The sequence below is a fragment of the Lethenteron reissneri genome, chromosome 14, assembly GCF_015708825.2.
Source record: "Lethenteron reissneri isolate LAM-NWPU_2019-01 chromosome 14, ASM1570882v1, whole genome shotgun sequence".
In the NCBI taxonomy this organism is placed as follows: Eukaryota; Metazoa; Chordata; class Hyperoartia; order Petromyzontiformes; family Petromyzontidae; genus Lethenteron; species Lethenteron reissneri.
Window position 1 is genome coordinate 5,593,259 of NC_083792.1, and position 19,847 is coordinate 5,613,105.

At 46.3% G+C, this 19,847-nt stretch overlaps 1 protein-coding gene across 3 annotated transcripts in view; it reads right to left on the reverse strand.

Moving 5' to 3' along the window:
• Positions 1-18,891, reverse strand: part of LOC133342310 (protein cornichon homolog 1-like) — a 28,160-nt gene extending 9,269 nt beyond the window's left edge. Inside the window, exons 1-4 of one of the 3 annotated variants that reach the window (XM_061551395.1) lie at positions 18,387-18,891; positions 14,841-14,909; positions 13,243-13,290; positions 3,865-3,948 (exon numbers count right to left, since the gene is read on the reverse strand). In XM_061551395.1, the coding sequence (XP_061407379.1) occupies positions 3,865-3,948; positions 13,243-13,290; positions 14,841-14,909; positions 18,387-18,467 (282 nt within the window). In that variant the 5' untranslated portion in view covers positions 18,468-18,891. Of the gene's footprint in view, positions 1-3,864; positions 3,978-13,242; positions 13,291-14,840; positions 14,910-18,386 lie in introns of all 3 variants that reach the window. The other 2 variants (XM_061551397.1, XM_061551396.1) reach the window with 2 other exon arrangements.
• Between the last annotated feature and the right edge of the window lie 956 nt (positions 18,892-19,847).

The following is a 19,847-nucleotide window of genomic DNA, read 5'->3' on the forward strand; positions in this document are numbered from 1 at the left end:
TCTCTTCATCAACCAGTGTGGATTGACAACCAAATTTCAACTATTATTCGAATTATTAATGTGAGCTTGTTATCAGTACAAAAGCAATGCACAATGGCAAATTATATTTGTTGCATTTTACTATTGTATTTACTATTGTAAAATGCAACAACGTTTTCTGACTAAATTATTTGTAAAAGTGTGAACCTACGTTACATAGAAAATCTCATATCTGTAAACTTGCTTCCACTAAACTAAAAATAAAATCCACCAAATTCTACATATTGTGCCATACCCACAGCTGCGCCGCTCTCCGTTACAATGCAAACGGTGAATCTCAATGGGCTCTCGCTGCATAAACAGAGGACATGGAAATGAAATTAAATAAAAATCCACTTTGGCCACTTCAATCCACTTTTGTGAAATGGCCTTTATCACTGTCGAGCACTCACACCACTGAGCACTTACTTTGCCGATCCAATATTTTAACGTCTCTTTAACAAAAAGGTCAGCGACCCTGGGCTAGGGATGAAACTAGATGTCACATTGCCACATGGCATCTCAGCCACTGTTTCAAAAACATTGCATAAGCTATTGCAACGAATCTCAGAGGTGTTTTCTTCTCATGTCTCAGAATGATTCCCTCACAAAGCCTGTCAGCGGCAAATATACGCTTACACCTATTCAGTCGGTGACATGATGTGTTATATTGCTGTGGCTGGGTTGCAGAGATAAACCAACATCGCGATAAATCTGTAGAGATTCACTTCACTTTTGCAAAGAAATGTAGGTCGCTGGGTAAACAATGTTTGATCAAACCATTCCCCCGCTATATGGTTGAAGCCGCATACTCCAATGGGACAGTGCTTAATGAGCGAAAATATCAACAATCTGTCCCAAAATGTATATGTTCTTCTTGAAAAACATGGTCCATTGTGAATTCGAAATGTACCAATTTCAATAACGAGATTGCATAAGGAATGGAGTATATTATTTCACTGAAAATCTGCTGTGTTCTTTGGTTTCCTCGCATAACTAAATAAAACCCATACAATATTACTGGTATTGGTCAAACATCTCAATGATAGAAAATTGTGGGGGGAAAAAACCCAATCCAACAATGTCATGCCTTTGATAGCTGTGCTGGGTAGATTATAAGAAATGTATGCATGCGGCACATACACTGGCATCATAAGCACAAGGGTGCCTGGGAGTGAAGCTCACTTCGCGCCCTGAGGGAGAAGATGCCCGTGAGAGACCAGCAGAGTGCACGCTACACCGCACGCATTTAGAGAGATATTGCGTCTGTCGGTAACCTGCACAATCACACCACTCTAAGCAGATACGGCGTAGGCATTGTCAGATTTGACAACGTGTGATTCAATGTCGCGCAAGAATATAACGGTGGTCGGTACCGAAAATTTTGTATTCAATGTCTACACGTTGGCATTTCTTTTTTTAATGTATGTATTTATTTATTGAATACCAGGTTTCCTTTGAAAAAAAGACTCTTGGTCTCAAGCGGCTCCTATCCGGTCATCTATAAACCCCGTGTCTTGTGTGAAAACAGGAGTGTTATTTTTTTACTGGGGTGTGATTAGCCCTCTTGAATAATGTCTATGTTCATTTAAAAACGCCCGTGTTGCGTTCACCTTCATATGCAGACTCGACTCAGAGATCCGCTTGGACAAAAATGGCAGTTTAGGTCAAATAGAAAAGTGTCCATTTCAGTTTGTATTATTTAATTAAGAGTCAGTGGAACTGGCGCTTGCAGCTATTTTTATGCAAATACATTTTTACCATTTCCTGGCATCACTGTCACTACATAACAAAAGGCCAATGCTGCAGGATTGCCATTCTCACAGGGCAAGGGCAGTCATGCAAATTAAACCCTTGAGTTGCTGCTATAATGATTTCTTAATTAAATGCTGTTGGGTTTTTTCGGTAAAGTCACGTAGGTAAATATAAAAATAAATAAAAATAACATGATGAAAATGATAATAGAAATAAAATATTAATATAAAAATACATATTGTTTTAATAAATAAAATAATAATACAAATGATAAAAAATGATAATAGAAATAAAATAATAATATAATAACAAATATTATTATAATAATAAATATTAGTATTTTATTTCTATTATCATTTTATAATTTGCATTATGTATTTTTTATTTATTTATATACATATTTTTACCTACGTGACTTTACAGAAAAAACATAAGAGTATGAATCCTTGCAGTCACGAAAGCTTCAAATCTAGTCTTAATTAAATGCCAACGATTGCTTAATTAAATGCTGTACAAGTTATTCTAGAAAACTAGCACAACATCAAAGATATATGTCGCCACCTTAAAGTTGCACGTGTATTTATGTGACCAGGCGAGAACTCGAGAGGACCAGGATTGTCTTTGCAAAGAATGATCTGAGACACCAACATCACAAATATAATCACGTAAATTGACGTAACAAACACAGCCAAATTGAAACATGACCAATATAACCGCGTTACAGAAATCTAAAACACTGCATAAACATGAACCAATATCTTCTTGGTTCTTTCGGTAAAGTCACGTAGAAGGGATTCATGAACCAATATTCAATACATTCAATATCCGCTCATAAAATATGGCCTGAACAATTTATAAAAATACATTCATAGTAAAATTACGTTACAGGTGTAGTACTGATGAATGGAGACACACACTACGTGGTTAGAGGTTGCCCGTTTATTAGGGGCCGTCCATAAATGACGTCACGCAATTTTGGACGATTTTTGACCCCCCCTCGTCACACGGCGTCACAAAAAGTCAGACCCCCCCCCTCAAATATGACGTCACAAAGCTCTGCACCCCCCCCCCCCAATAAAACATGCTTCAAATCGCTTTAAACTATTGTCATTGTGCGTATTTAATGTGCCGCTGCACTCTGATGTTGCAGGAGAAAACATTTATTAAAAAGTATATTTAATTAAGTAGAACGTGTTTATATTTATTTAAAGTTGCGCATTTTGATGTGACGTCACATTTCTGAACCCCCCCCCCCCCCCCGTCGTCACACATCGTCACAAATGTCTGACCCCCCCCCCAGGTGCGTGACGTCATTTATGGACGGCCCCTTAACACTTCCTTATATCGGGACTTTTACGGAACTGACTAATTGCTGTAAACGTATCCTATCACTAGGTAACCCACTAAACACGAGGCTATTGACGATCCACGACCCGACAACGTGAACGTTACCCACTGAACCGACCTTTGACGATTTCGGCGCTCCCCTTTTATTCTTTCTAGATTTGAAGCTTTCGTGACTGCAAGGATTCATATTCTTAGGTTTTTTCGGTAAAGTCACGTAGGTAAAACATTAAAATTAATTAAAAAAAATTAAAATCACGACGTTTCGGAGGCAACACAAGCTTCCGTCTTCAGGTGAAACCGTCACAGATATTTTGCTGTGACGGTTTCACCTGAAGACGGAAGCTTTTTTTATTAATTTGAATGTTTTACCTACGTGACTTTACCGAAAAAACCTAAGAATATGAACCCTTTTATTCTGTTCAGCGTGCTCTTGCCCCGCCCTCTGGCTCCGCCCTCCTCCTGGAAGCTCCCAGAAGGGTCGCTCCCTTGACTGCCCGAATCACGTCCCCTAGGGCCGTTCGTGTGCCCCACCCAAGTGGGTGGCAACAGCGCTCTAACTCCCAGGTGGCGGATATTCCGTCATTACACAGGTAACGTCACGTGGAATTAGGGTATGGCAGTAGCTGGTAACCAGACAAGGAGACGTGTCAAACGCACGCATCCTTCACCTTGCAGAGGGGTGGTTTGTTACTTGGGGAATCACATGGGGAAGGGCAAAGGAGCGAAGGAATTTTGATTTGTTACCTCCAGATGTGGTAGCACAGGAGAGGTGCATTTACCCCCACGGCCAGCCACTCCAGGGCACACAGGAACATGAGGCAGAATAAGCTGTGGATGAAATATTCTGGCAGGATCAGCTGTGGATGCAGAGGACATCTCCAATTACTGGATGACACAGAAAACTCACTACAAATAAATAATCAGACAATAAGCCTCCTTCACGTCCCTCCGCGTAAAATAAAATAACAAAAAAGTAACGTATTTTTAAAATCCTTTATTAAATCCTTTATTAAATCCTTTATATTAAGTTCGCTTGCTTGCTTGCGTGCTTGCGTGCTTGCTTGCTTGCTTACGACCGTGCAAATCTTTCGGTCGTTTTTAACCCACTTCCCGTGATCCAATCGAGCTGACATTTTGCACACAGACTCGTGCGTGACAATTAATTTTCGTGAAATTTTTTTTCCAAAATTTGACACTGTTTGGGGAATTTTTTTACAATATTTAATTACCAATTGCTTAATGGTGGCAGACAATCATCTGACCCATAGGTGGCAGCCATCTCAAGCCAGAGGACGAGAGGACTCTAGCCGCCCGTTTCATGATGACGCAAATTTTGACTAACCACATGGCATGAAATCCCTGCCCCCAAGATGTACAATGGAGACTATTTATAGAGCAGTTAAATTGAAGCCGTCAGGTTCTTGAAAGTGGTAAAACGGGTCAACGCTAGTGCCCTCGGGAATATACGGGGCATGTCAAGAGGTGATCTTACATATAAAGGATTTATAGTGAAAAACTTTGTTTATACGGGTTAATGTTTTAAATCCTTTATATTAAGTTCACTTGCTTGCTTGCTTGCGCGCTTACGACCGTGCAAATCTTTCGGTAGTTTTTTAACCCACTTCCGTGATCCAATCGAGCTGACATTTTGCACACAGACTCGTTGTGTGTGACAATTTATTTTCGTAAAAAATGTTTTCCAAAATTTTCCACTTTTTAGGAATTTTTTTTTCATATTTAATTTAAAATACCAATGTGATAAAAATGAAACTCTTACTCAAGAAATACTGAAATTAATAATAAAATAAAACTGATGCCACGCATATAAAGGATTTATAGTGAAAAACTTTGTTTTTACGGGTTAATTTTTAATTATCACATCAGCCACACGGCCTTTTCAGAGTGCATGATTTCGGCGTTGGATCAACAGAAGTTAAACTCAGGACTGTCATTCACTGTCTCGTCAGCAGTCAGGCCAATGCTCACTACAATGCATCCAAGTTTTCCCTTCCTCATGATATCCATAAAAAATAAGTGAATCCAAACCTTATTGATAATTACTAGTTTTAAATTAGTTTGTTATTTTTTATGAGAACACGCACACTTAAATGAGAAATCCGTTTTTTAAGCACTGTACACTACCTCCGTACTGTTGCAAAAAACAGACATAGAACACCAGACAGGCTTCATTAAGGCCTACTGAAATATGACGATATGTCTGAGCAACATAATCAGCGTGAAATGCTGCCTATGTTTGCAACTGTGCTCCCGTATTAACATGATACACTATTTTGTGTATTGGCTGGATTATAATAGAATCAGACCCAGAGGGAAAATATCATCCATTCCAAGTATTCCTTTGGTGCAAAAGTTAAAGGGCAAGTGTTCATCAAGGCCAAATTGCACGCTAGGGCAAAGTCTTCATCTCCACGACAGGTGTTATGGTCCAAATTTGCCAAATTTGAAGATTTACCTGCAAAAAAACTCGGTTGGGATTTCACATAGCAACATCACTGAGTTTTGTGTTTAGTTTATTGTCCTTCTCTCGCAACTCTGATTAGCACAGTTGGCTACGTACGGTGCGAAAGAAGTTTGACATGCATTACACCATGCTGTGAAACTACTGCAGATCATCATCAGATATGCGAAGGCAGAAGGCCTCCTGTAAAGTTAGGCTGGTGTCAGTAGAGATCTGGCAAAACCCAATGCTGCATAACTATTACTGACTAAGGAATAAGTAATATATAGTGTGTGGCCGTGATAGCCTCGCGCTATATAAAAATAATCTGATTTGATCATGCATTGTTAAGTCATTATATTTAGACAGCCAATTGGGCTCGGTCGATTGAACTTTGCACGCAATCGCGATGTCAAGCAAGCGTGCTATCGTGCGCATCTCATCCCTCCGAGCCTTCAGTCCACTGCCATGGCATTGCGTGCCCTATGGAGATCTGAGAGAGAGAGACTCAGGTGTTCTCCAGCATCGCCGGTGAGGTGGTTTTGAATGATTTTGTTTCGTGCTGTTGAAGATCACTCAAGAATTTCGGTAAAAAATGAATAATAATCATATAAGAAATACGTTGCAACATTTCAATCAGACAACTCAATCAGCTGTCTAATTGCAATGCCTTCAGAGTGGAGGGTGATACCTTCATTGGCACTCTGTATATCCAACCATACGATTTAAAAAGCATCAACATAGTTTGAGAGCATTTCAAACATGTAATGGCAGGTCTTACGCTTATCAGTCTAGAGTAGCAATTTTCTTACATTTCATCTTGAGAGCACCACATTTGCATAATGTATACTGCGGGGCATGTAATTAATAAGGACAACGGCAATGAAACGAACCCCAATATCAGCTGCACGTGCTGCACCGTTGACACGCTGTTATCATCTTGATGAAAAACACCTCGATGCAAATTTCTCCAATGTACATTAGGGGGAGCGGTCGGTGCGGTGGTTAGCAAGCTGCGCGATGAACCCAGATAACACAGTTTGATTCCCAGCCATGGCCAACAAGAGCAGTGAGTGGCACCTGATCCGACTGTATACGCCACTGTTATTTTGGCGACCCACGTCACCCGCAAAATGAGACTACGCTGGTATTCTGAGTTATTCCGTCGTTAAACAGATTCAACTAAACTATGCGACTGGCCAGCATGTTGAATCATGGTCAAACGACCCCCACGTTCAACACAACACGAGGAGGCCTTCATCCAGCAGTGGGTGATACAAAATTGATAGAGACATTCTGTAGAAACACCGAGCTCAGTTAGTTTGCGTTTGAACGCCCATCATTCAAGCACCTGCCTGAGACTGTGTTGCTTTAAGACCCAAAACTAAAGGCTGGAGAACTCACATTGCTTAAATGATCAGGTAATAAGTAGTATTGTTAAGTAATAACCAGTAAGCCGGTAATAGATTTCTGAATTTGTTAACGGTTCCGTAGAATATCAGTAATGAAGGCACCGATTAGCAGTTTGTGTGAACGTACAAACCGGAGTGGCCTAAGTCTCCACCTGGTACATTTTCCTTATCTTTTCCCAGTCATAAGATAAAGGTGCGATCCTTGCCTGCACACACCAGACGGAGGAGCTAGAGGGTAGTTTGTCTACTCTTCAACGCTAGTCAGATGCTATAGAAGAGATAGGTGTACCCACACTTTACCCCGCCATGTATACAGCTGGGTGGACATAAGCAGGGTAATTTGAGAAACTTGCCCCAGTGTTCATGTTCTTGGTTCTTTCGGTAAAGTCACGTAGAAGGCAAATAATAAAATAATAAAAATAAAACAATAAAATTCTCACGACGTTTCGATTGCAACACAAGCAAGCATCATCAGGTGTGAAAACCACGGCAAGAAAATGTAAAATCGAAATTTGCTCCAGTGTGTCAACTGCCGAACCAGGAGTTGGAATTGAACCAGCGCCCTCTGAATTGCAAGTCCAGTGCGCTAACCATGACACCGTAACAGTTTCCCTTCATTGCCTGGTTAAAAAGCATTTTTATTCATGTTTACCGCTCTGTACATTTCCATATGTGCAACAAATCATGAACCGGTCTTTGACCACGCTTTCAATGCAATTATCCGTAATGCGAAAGAAAGCCCAAACATTAACAACCCGAGTAATAACGGTCCATTTGGCACCACTACACCGCAGCTCTGACAACAAAATGGCGCAGTGAGTGAGCCACCTGCCCAGGTGCTGACATATCGTCAAACACTGCCAAATAAATGAAGCATCACACAGGGAGGGACCATTCACAATGCCTGCAGAGAGGCAACAAACGGCTTTTTTGGCGGAGACTGATCGACATACCATTACCATAACACGGGTACATATCATCGGACATGAAACGTACAAAGTGGCCAGGAAGACGCGTGAGTGCCGAGGCCTTTCATTAAATTGCCTCGCCGCGAACGCTTTGAGATGTTTAACGTCTACAGACGATGAGCGGCGCGCTCATTCTTCCCCTCCCCTCGCCCCCCCCCACCACCCCGACTGGATGAGGTTAAGTGCTCGTGGTGTTAGTCGGAGGGGCGACGCGCCGTGTCGGAGCGGCCGAGCCGCCCGCTTGAGCCAACAAATCCGAGTGTGGTGCAGGCCGAATCCGAGTGTGGTGCAGGCCAATCCGAGTGTGGTGCAGGCCGATCCCACGCAGCCATCGCGACGCAAACCGCACAGCCCGCCTACGTGGGACCTTATGAATCTCATCATCATCGTTATTTTACTCGTTTACCCAGGCATGCCTCGCTGAGTCTCAAGACTATTTTTCAGAAGGGTCGTATGATATGTTCGCAGTAGGGGGGCGATGTTGCTGCTGCTACTGCTGTGTGATCCCAATTGAGTCATTTGCAGCTAAGTTTTCAGCATTGGTATGTTTTGGCCTTCAACAGTAAATTTGATGATTCACAGGACCTGTAGAAATTATTGCTACCACTGCGCCACTCTACTGCCAAAGGCACGCAGTTGCTACTCCTGATAGTGCTGTGCTACCAACCTGGCGCCCTGAGTTTGATTCCTGGCCACGGCCAACATAATTGGCGAGTGATCTCGAAACTGGCCCTGGCGCCCCACCTTTACCAACCAGCACTGCCCAGAGTGTTGAAGCATGGTTCAAAACAAAACCCTTCAATGACTGCCACATCATAAGGAAGCTTTCATCCAACAGCGGACTGACAAAGGGCTGCAAATATTTATAACTAATAGAATTTGATTTTCCAATGTGAGCTGTACCTGTTCACTTGACTCAAATGAGTTCATGTTTCTTATCATAAGCATCATTCAATGCATATCACCTGCTCTGACGCATGGTTCATGAACACTGTCATTCCAGAATTTTTTGACAAAAATGAAAAAGACCATAAAGAAGCATAACAGTATACTGAGATACAGAGGAACACGTCGATTGGAGAACATACGCAGGGTAACCGTTAACGACATCATCCAAACCATTCAGAAAAGTGAGTGGGCTTGTGCAGAACATGTGATGGTGAGAAGGGACGATTCTGGACAGTTGTCAATAATAATTATGGAATGGCAGCCACGGAACGGAACGCATCCAAGCGGAGATCCAGCGAGGAGATGGAGCAATGAAATAATTTCACGTGCAGCAGGTGCTGGATGTGTAGTGAGTTCAACTGAGTCGCAGACGTACCTCTTGGAGGCAACACATTTATTAAAACCAACACACGGGGCACTACCCCTTAACACATTAACAGCCTATGGTGGTGTACCACCAGGCTAACTACAATAATCACACTGGAATTAGCTACGACGGACCGGACTCTGGCCAGGGTCCAGGTCCACGTGTTGATGACTCTTATAGGACGTAGAATGTAGATTATTCAGGATGAACAACAGCAGCCGGTCCCGCTCGGGGACCCGGCTTATATCCTCTGTAGCGGAGCTGGCTCCGCCCCTGGCCACGACCACCTTCGAGAATCCTCGAGCAGGATCTCCACCTGACACGTGACCACCCCTAGCCCCCACTTTGGGGGCCCCTGTGTAGACTCAACCGCTCACGTGTCCTTTCGGGTCAACCAGAATGCCACGGCCTTTAGTAACCTTGTTTCCATGGCCGGTACTCTCACACCCTATCCCAGGGGTTCGGCAACCTACGGCTCCGGAGCCGCATGCGGCTCTTTACGGGCTGCTTCTTGACGATATGTACGTATGTACAGTATGTACTCAGATGCATTGCGGCTCTTGAAATACTGAATTTTGTACCGAATTGGAAAGAAATGACTCTTCTTGTTATTTTGGTTGCCGACCCCTGCCCTATCCTGTAGGGGTTGGTACTGCACGCAGAGCGTGGTGCCACTCAGCACTGTCAGACAGCGCTCACCGAGCCCCTCTAGGGCCGTTACTGCACCCACATCCACGTGGTGCCCGCGATGTGGTTACATCGCACCCCGTGCCTCTCTAGAGCCGACAATACACAGTGACATCCGCGATGACACTACGCATGGATTGTTGCTTTGCAGGATGGCGAGAGTTGGTGACGGCTTGGGGTAGGCCTTCATCCAGCAGTGGATTGACCATGGCCGATGACAATGAAACATTCTGTTGAGACGCTAAATGAAGACGCACGAATCGCTTTGATCTGCACAAAGCACGAGTCATCGGCACTCGGTGGATGTCGTGGGGCAGTCGGAAGACAAAGAGACTCAACTGGACCCAAGAGGCTGCTGCTTTCAGAGTTAATGACCAGCGCTGATCTCTTTCTATAAAACGCATGACGACATTAACGTGAGGCAATGAAACAAACGGTAAAGAACCACGGCTTAAAAACTCATCCGTATAACAGCAAAATGAGACATTGTGTGTATTAATAACCAATTTTTACGTGAACAATCCAAGTAATGTATTGCTCAAATGAGCATTGTGGTGCTGCTCATCTATTTACAGCCGAGTCAGTGGTGGAAATTCCACATTCTATGGTGGGGCCAGTCTATACATAGGACAACTACTGTTGACTTACCCCACAGAGTGGTCCTCTTTTTATTAGCCCAAAGGAATGATGGGCTTACAACCCTCAAGCAGGAATTGTACTCGTAACCTTCTAATTACGAGCCCATCTCGTTACTGATGAGCCATCTGGTCAGATATTTCGACATCCCATAACAAAAGACAAAACTTATAAATGTATAACCGATATATTTTTTTAAAATCACAGATGCAGCAGAGGTTGGCGACCCAGAAAATATTTCCACGCCCCGGCACACCGCATCCAGTCGACCTCTCGCGATGGCCACCAGTGAATGGTGAACCTCCCGGCTTACCGGCCACTGACTGTGAGAGACTGGGCACGCAGAGCCCCGGGACGCGGGCAATCAACGACACTGCGGGCGGCGACGCGGGAGTGAGCCAGTGGGAGCCTTGCTAGGACGCGCGTGACCACAGAGGAGTTGTGTTCCTTTAAATGCGTGCGCGGCAAACATTATTTAGAAAATAATAATGATGATGATGATAATAATAATAATATGGTAATTGGTTGTTCACTTCGGATGGTTTCTCTTCTGTACTGGGGTACAGACACTCACACATCCCGTCATTGCTCCCGGCCACAGCGGCAGTTCGCAGGAAAGGTTGGAACGAATAAAGGGACATTCGTATTTGTGTAATTGTGTTTTGTATAGTTACGTTTAATGGGCTAAGGACAGAGAATGAATATTAATCCTAAATACTTTAAAAACCTCTGAACACGTAGACATGTGATTAATATACCAAAAAATGTCACGTTAATGTTTTCCCGAGCGTTATTTAATTGACAAGCAATGAACAACATCAAACGCAAAGAAACCAAACATAATTATGCATGCGTACAATACTAATTTCCAAGTGGGCCAGATCTTTTTTTGATTCTACGAAGCTACGTGGCCGTTGTGATAATATTACGGCGGCGAGAAAAACGGCAGCACGGTACTTGCTGCCAAATCTATCGCGATCCGAAATTATAAATATATTTTTTAAATCGCATTGCCAATCTTGGCTCAACGAGGTGTGGACAAGCAGCGCTAACGAAGCTGTCGCACGATCCAAAGGTTCGCGACGTGCCACCGTGCTCTCCGTTAAATCACAGCATCGATTCATCGGCCAAGCACGAGACACGCACTATACCGGTAATGCTAATTTAGTGGCGGGGGGGGGGGGGGTGTTAAATAAAACAATAGAAATATGTGTTGTATTCCACATGATTAATAAACTGGCATTCAAATAGCATTCAACCATTTGTCATTCATTAATTGAGATCACTGAATGGAACGCGATTAGTGCTGGCGAAGAGAGGCTGGCACCAAATGTCAGGGCTCTTCGTGCGCGCCGTGGTAATTACCAGTGAGCAGCATCGCTCTGCGTTTCTCGGTATGGAATCCAATTAACAGGTTCTCTGTGCTTGGCTCTAAGGTCCCTTCTCGACACAATTAGAACTTTAAAATGCACTCGTGGTCTAAAGGCAGCGCACATTTAAAACGTATTTACCTTTTTTTTGCTGTACATTTTTCAATGTGAAATTTAAATCCTTGCAATGTAATTGAAGTGCCATTGAAATGTATTACGTTTTGCATACGTGCATTGTTTGTTGTGCAAAGTTAACAACAAATTGAATCACACACCAGAAATTAATAAGAACTAATTTAGTAAAATATTGATTTCAGCAACACATTTGCCAATGCTTAAACAGCAAATGTTGCATTGCAGGGGGAAATATAAATTATCATTATTGTCTCGGAAACACGCAGAAACTGTACTCATACTGCTTTACAAAATCTATTTCATTAAATGCCTTCAGTAATTATTGTTTCATTTTACATTATCGGGACATTCCAGCATACTTATATGGGCTTCAATCCCCCAAGGGCTGCCTGATTTACATTACCAAGTGCGATTGTTTTCTGAGTAGCTACATTTACGCAGAATTATCTCAGAAGGAAATTGATTACATTCACATCACTGAAAATTATTGTGCTGCAGAGTGCACTCAGTGGTATTTTCCTTTTGAAATTTACATGGAATAAAGTGCATTATTCTTTGTCGCATCACAACTTAAACTCTCACGACAGATTTTGGGAGCTGATTGCCTAAATGCCTTAGATTTGCGATTGCTGAATTATGGGCCCGGAAATTTAAGTTTGTAATTGCATTCGTGTCTTACTATGCTTATGATAACATTGTTTCCATAATGCGCTGTAATTGCCTTAATTAAAGGAATTATTTCAGGCGGAGTAGGGGACATTGCAGATACGGCGTGTCTCCAAACAATGCGCAACAACTCCGGTACTCGGCAAGAATGCCATGGACGGCTTTGTATACCCGTGCGAAATGTTCCTTTGATGCTCCGTTACTATTTGACTGCGCCGCGTCTGGGGATAATCTGTTGCCTTCAACTCAATATAGAAAGCAGCTGCAGACTCAGCACAGCCTGGAGCGCCCGTGGGAATGGAGTACTGCGAGCGAACGTTCCTGCGATTTATCGGGAGGCCCAGGCTCACACGGGCCTCGATATACGGGCACGTCTTCCATAGGCCAGCCAGCAAGCCCGCTCCGCGCAAGACAAAGAACACGGCGCGCTCTTCGCAAACAATGGTGTGACGGGCGGGCGAGGGGTTAAGCCAACCTGTCTCAGCATGCGGCAGATCCGTTCAATTTTCCTCATCCGCTCTTGCTGCATGCAGGCGACAGCATCATGCGCACGCACACACACACACGCACGCACGCACACACACACGCGCCATTTCAATAAGTATAATTATGAACACGTTCACAATATCTGTTCATTTACGCACTCGATTTAGACTTCACACGCAGCATGCATTAGCTCATGGAACAGAAACACGTGTGCTATGTTACCATCAGATCGCTTCAATAAACAAATGCATATCTGCAGTGGAACGCGATTAAAACGGCTCGTGTGTGGAGTTAAAAGGGCAGATCTTCTGAAGCCCCCATCAATACACGGGCACTTCGGATTAAGCGTAACCGCGCTCCGACTGCACTTACCCGCCAACTAGGAGAACATTTGTGTTATTTACTTTACCGAGGCTGAGCATTAATAATACATTCCACACTCTCTCTCGCCGTGCTGCCCTGCACCTGTGTACACCGTGTAAGTGTGTATAGCACAGCGTGGAGGGCTTGTGCCATTATCTTGCCGGGTGCCGATGTTCAAAAGCAATTGCTGCTATAATCGTTTCCGCCAGGACTTTCCGTGTGTGTGAATTTTATCCAAATTGTCAACAGCCTTGCACTCTGCTTTTTTTGCGGAAATTAATACTCTTGTTGTGGGTTCTTTGTTTCTACTTGCGCATCACTGTCATATATCTATGCGGCACATTGGAACGGTATTTATTTTTGCATCGTCACTGTACGAAATCTCTATCGTGCCGCACAATTGACGGAGGTGTTTAATGCGAGCTTCCCACCACGACGCCCCTGCGGAACACTCCGAGTCGGTGCCAAGGGACGACCCGCATCATCCCGGCCCGAAAGGCACTACTAATTGCGTCACACCAGCGTAGTCAATTAACTTGTTGCCATGAAACTCCACGTGGGAAACCTGGCCTGGCACCGATGCCAGCCGGGGGCGCTGGCTCTGTGCGTCGCAAGTGACGCGTGCAGGTGAACTCGTTTATTGGTGCGTGGAGGCAGCGAGTCATTATCTTCGCGCTCAGCTCGGGGAGGAAGCCAGAGCAGTTCCGCAAGGAAATGTAGCGGCTGACAAGACTCAGGTGGGCTGTTCCGGACAGTAACACCGGGGAGGGCTGGAGGGGGCTGAGCTCCTCCTGCGTAAGGATCAGATGCCCCTTCTAAGCTCCTATTGGCAAGCCACAATTTCGCGCGTAAGCGTTACTCGCGTGCGATTGCTGCGTGTGCGCGACTACTTGACGTTGCACGCGCGGGCAACCGACTCGAGTAAAAAAAAAGGATTTAAATCGGACTGCAGAAAAATGTCATGACACCTCTGCATGTGTGTACCCCCCCACCTCACTCTCCGTTGAAACCAGGTCAAGCTACAGGGTTGGTCATGAATATGCCACCATCCCTCCAAATACTGGACCCACGAGCTGGCAAAGGGGCTGGCACCACGGCGCGTGGGTTAAGAGGGGCAGCCTCGCGGCACTCTCCCCTGTCTCCGAGTCCTCCGGCGGGGCTGGCGGTCCTCTCTGTCCACTCCGCGTGGTGTACCTCGTTCCTCTCTGCCCACTCTGTCCGTACCTTGTTCAACACGTTGCTGTGCTCGAGGGGACTCGTGCATTCGCGCTGGAGTTCGTCAAAAGCAGCGATCTGTGAGGAGGAGGAGGGGAGGGAGGCGTTACATTGTTAGCTCGCGGGGACCGTGCTCAAGACTGCGACGTTTCGTGAATTTACATCGCGGCTTGCACTTAGCGCAGTGCACGACTTTATGCAAATTCATGCAGCACGTCTTATGCAGACCCAAGCAGTGCACGGCTACATAGATGCACATGCAGCACACAGATGTATTGAAACCCGTGCAGTACACGTCTGATGCATGTTCAATGCAACGTGCGCAAGTACATTCCAGTACACCTGTTAATTATAAACGCGATAGTGATATATGCAGACACATTTAGGGCGCAGCAACAAGAAACCACATGCACTACACGACATGGATACGCATGCAGTGCGCTACAAACCCACGCAGTGCAATGCTGTGTACATACGAACTCATTATAGTAACATGCTTTATGCAAACCCATGGCTTAAGTTATTGGGTATTAAACACCCACACCAGTATTCGACTCGATACAAACTGACATTGTTACCCCTGGCACAAAGCATGCAATGGAACGGCATCGGCGACAATGAGGCGGCATCGGCGTGCGCGTGGGCGCACGGAACGCCGCCTCTTCCACAGAGGGTCCACCATCGCTACAGACAGACGAGCAATGGGGCTAATGATAGCCCACCACTTCAGGTAATCATTACTTATAATAGCAGGTTGGCTGACTCTGCAATTAATCTCCACGCCCGACTGCCAGATCACCAGCCGTGTGCTGCAGCCGATGCCCCCTTTAACCCGTCGCTCGGTAGCATATGCTCGCGGTTATGTAAGGGCAGTTATCTGAGACACACGTGCGGATGAGGAGGTTTGCGCCAAACACCTCGAGTGAGAGTCAGCCCTTGCTGCCGAATCTAATTCGGTGTAAGTGAAGCAGGCGTCCGCTCCTGGTGTTATCCGTCATCATCACCATCAGCCATGATCTATCCTGCTGCTGTATTAAGGCACCCCCCCCCCAAGCCGTTGCTACTTCTTAGAGTCTCGCAACGCATCGACAGGTCTGGCACCTGCACGCCAGCTGATTGCATCGCTGAGTCCTTCGACTCAAACTCCAGACATCATCCCTTCCAGAGAGCTGCCCAAGCCCACCGACTTCCCAAACAGTCAAGGAGATGTCTAACTCGTGTATGTTCACTAATGCGCAGAGCACATTGCGTTGCATTCTGCTTGTTCACTCAAGACTCGTTTTCAGGAGGGTCTTGCCAAGTTTTCGCATCGGGGGCGCAGTTGCTGCTGTGTGTAACCCTAATTGAGTGATGTGTCGGTAATATGTCTTTAGCATTGGGATGTTTGGACAATACCGTTACATTGCGTGGTGTGTTTTCAGCCATGGGAGAACCCGGAGGAAACCCATGCAGAGCAGGGGGACAACATACACACTCCACACATAACCCAGGCACTCGTTTCTGTGATGAGCGAGAGTTACCACTGCGCCTCCCTGCCGCTCGGTGGACAAGGGACGTGGACATTGACGAACAAAGCGGAATCGGCGGAGGATGCGCAGAGCGACGTGGACTCCCACTGCTGTACTCTACAACCTATGGTGTCATGTCACACCCAGAGCAATATTGTCAAATATACACAACACACCGGTGGGCTAAAGCAGAGGTCGCAATCGGGTACCCGATACCCGTACCCTATCCGATACCCGGCTACCCGTACCCGGCCGGGTATCATCTGGTCCAACACCATGGCGTCATCTGGTCCAACACCATGTAAGACTAGGCTCTAAGAAAAGCTGTCTCGGGTGTGGACCAATCAATTTCAAGGACAATGCATAGATTATCAGAGTTGTGTTTTTTTGTTTGCATTCCGACCGCAAGTATTGTGGTCAATGCAAACATGACTCCTTGCAATAAAGGTGTCAGTTTTGTTGCCAGATAAAATGGTAAAAAAGCAATGATCATAACTACACTCATCATCATGGGTCAGCGTCTGTCCAACCCGCACTGACCAGCTTGGTGACGTATAGCTAAGCAACCTCAACGAGCGACGTAGCGTGTCAAAAAGGCCTTCATCCAGCAGTGGAATGCCAAGAGCTGTAAATTATTAATCATGTACGCAGCTGTAATAGTAACGATATTATCAACAATCTGCCTGTTCGACGTGTTCTCGCGTCGAAGTTGAAGTTCGTTACCACACTGGCCTGACGCCGTTACAGACCAAGTGGGCCGCGTGTAAATTTGATTTGCATCACGCGATGTGAAGAAACTCCACTATTAATAGACACGACCGCACATGATTCATTATTTTGCTTCATTTTCCAAAAATTAACAACTCTAAATGTAAGTGCCACAGCAGCCAGAGTTCCCCACGACGCATCGTCCTAATCCGCCTTGCAATGTTTTCAATTGGGATCACCTACATCGCTTAAACAGATTTACAGCCCTTTCTCAATCAACTGCTGGATGACGCCTCCTCTTCACAGCCATGTCTGGCGCAGAGGTCGTTTGACCATACTTCACCACGCTGGTCCACAGCGCGCGGCTTGGCGAGGTGGCGTGGCGTTGCGGTGGCTCGGACCCGGTCCGGATATCGCTCGCCACCGGTGGTAGCCGAGAATCATGCAAAGCACGGTTGAATATGAACGATCGTGTAAAATAATTTACCCCAACAAGCCTCGCAGTCTTGGAATTACGTTTGCCGCGGGTCTGGCGGCGGGATGCTTGGCCAATGAACTCTGGACTGCAATGAGTGAGCCCTGCACGGTCTACGCGTGCGGTCTCCCCCGAGAGCACGGAGCGGTCGGATGTTAAACGCGAGTTCAGTCATCGCGGATTCATCACCACCCACAAGACAGAGATCCCACGCTCAGCCTCAACAGACTGTTGGGGCAAGTGCTGTTAGCGAAGCACCTATGAAAGCCGACACGGCACACACAGGGGGTGGGTGGCCAGCACCGCGCCCGGCCGTCTTTGTATCCCAAGTTCTGATGTTTACACATCGCACCAGGTACCCATTTAAGGCTGAGTGAGCCTCGGGGAGGTCCTGGACCGGTTCAGATATTCGCCACTGTTATTGGTCATTGAGCGAGAATCCAACTCTGTTCGCCGGTTTCATAGCGCAGTGCGCTAACCACTGCGCCACCACTCCCCCAAAAGCGCACACACACAAGTGCATTGCACCACTTGAGATAAACATTACAGCAGTACTCGTAATGCCCAATGTTTACCCGGAGGGCCCTGCAATGAGATGTTTGAACTACGCCACGCTCTCGATCGGCTTCACGTGAGAGGAACGGGGGGAAAGCCAGACAAACGCTCACAAATCATCCTGGACGGGTTACACTCAAAGCGCCACACAGATGGATTCAATCATCATTTGCTGCAACTGGCATCAACTGGCTACCTCGCAGCCCAAGTACTGTTCGCCCGGGCAAGTCTCCCACGAGCCAAGCGCGACTCACCGGCACTCAATTCGGTGCAGCGCGTTGTGCGGGCAGCAGCAGCAGCATCACTCACGTGCCAGATGGCGAAGAAGATGAGCGTGGAGCACAGGAGCAAGGCCAACATGTAGCAGAAGGCTGAGAAGCTGAACGCCATGGTCGCGAGCCACTACCGCCACCACCTGCCTGCCTGCCGCCGTGTCGCGTCTTCCCCGTGCCGCTGACGCTCCGTTGCTCGCTGTGGAATCTTCGTCGCCAAAGCCGTCTTCTGCACTGGCCCGAATTCCTTATTGTCTCCTATTATTATTAATATAACTACTTTTCACGTCTAATATTTTCTTTTTACACCACGACCGACGGTTGAGGGTTTGGAAGACTTTATTAATATGTTCTTAATTTAGAGCCACCCTCCGTTGATTTCATGAGAAAAAAAACGAACGTCGAACCAATTTCAACGGCCCTAATCCTTGTAATAATATGAATTATGATCGCAGAATTCGTGCCAAGGGTGCCCGCGGAGGAAACAATGGGTGCGGAGCACTCACTGCGTGGAGAGAGACTCGAGGAGCCGCGCCGCGCTTCGATTGTTCAAACCGGAGGCGGTGGGGGCTTTGCTGGGGTACCACTGAGCCCTGGGAGGGCGGGGTGGAGCCGAACGAGTCTTACAAACACCCACTCACCACTCACCCTCTCACCACTCACCGTCTCATCACTCACCCTCTCATCACTCACTCTCTCACCACTTACCGTCTCATCACTCACTCTCTCACCACTCACCCTCTCATCACTCACCCTCTCACCACTCACTCTCTCATCACTCACCCTCTCACCACTCACCCTCTCACCACTCACCCTCTCACCACTCACTCTCTCATCACTCACCCTCTCACCACTCACTCTCTCATCACTCACTCTCTCATCACTCACCCTCTCATCACTCACCCTCTCATCAATCATTCTCTCATCACTCACCCTCTCATCACTCACCGTCTCACCACTCACCCTCTCATCACTCACTCTCTCATCACTGACCCTCTCATCACTCACCCTCTCATCACTCACCGTCTCATCACTCACCGTCTCACCACTCACCGTCTCATCACTCACTCTCTCACCACTCACCCTCTCATCACTCACCCTCTCACCACTCACCCTCTCATCACTCACTCTCTCATCACTCACCCTCTCATCACTCACCCTCTCATCACTCACCGTCTCATCACTCACCGTCTCACCACTCACCCTCTCATCACTCACCCTCTCACCACTCACCCTCTCATCACTCACTCTCTCATCACTCACCCTCTCATCACTCACCCTCTCATCACTCACCGTCTCATCACTCACCGTCTCATCACTCACTCTCTCACCACTCACCCTCTCATCACTCACCCTCTCACCACTCACTCTCTCATCACTCACCCTCTCATCACTCACCCTCTCACCACTCACCGTCTCATCACTCACTCTCTCACCACTCACCCTCTCATCACTCACCGTCTCATCACTCACTCTCTCATCACTCACCCTCTCACCA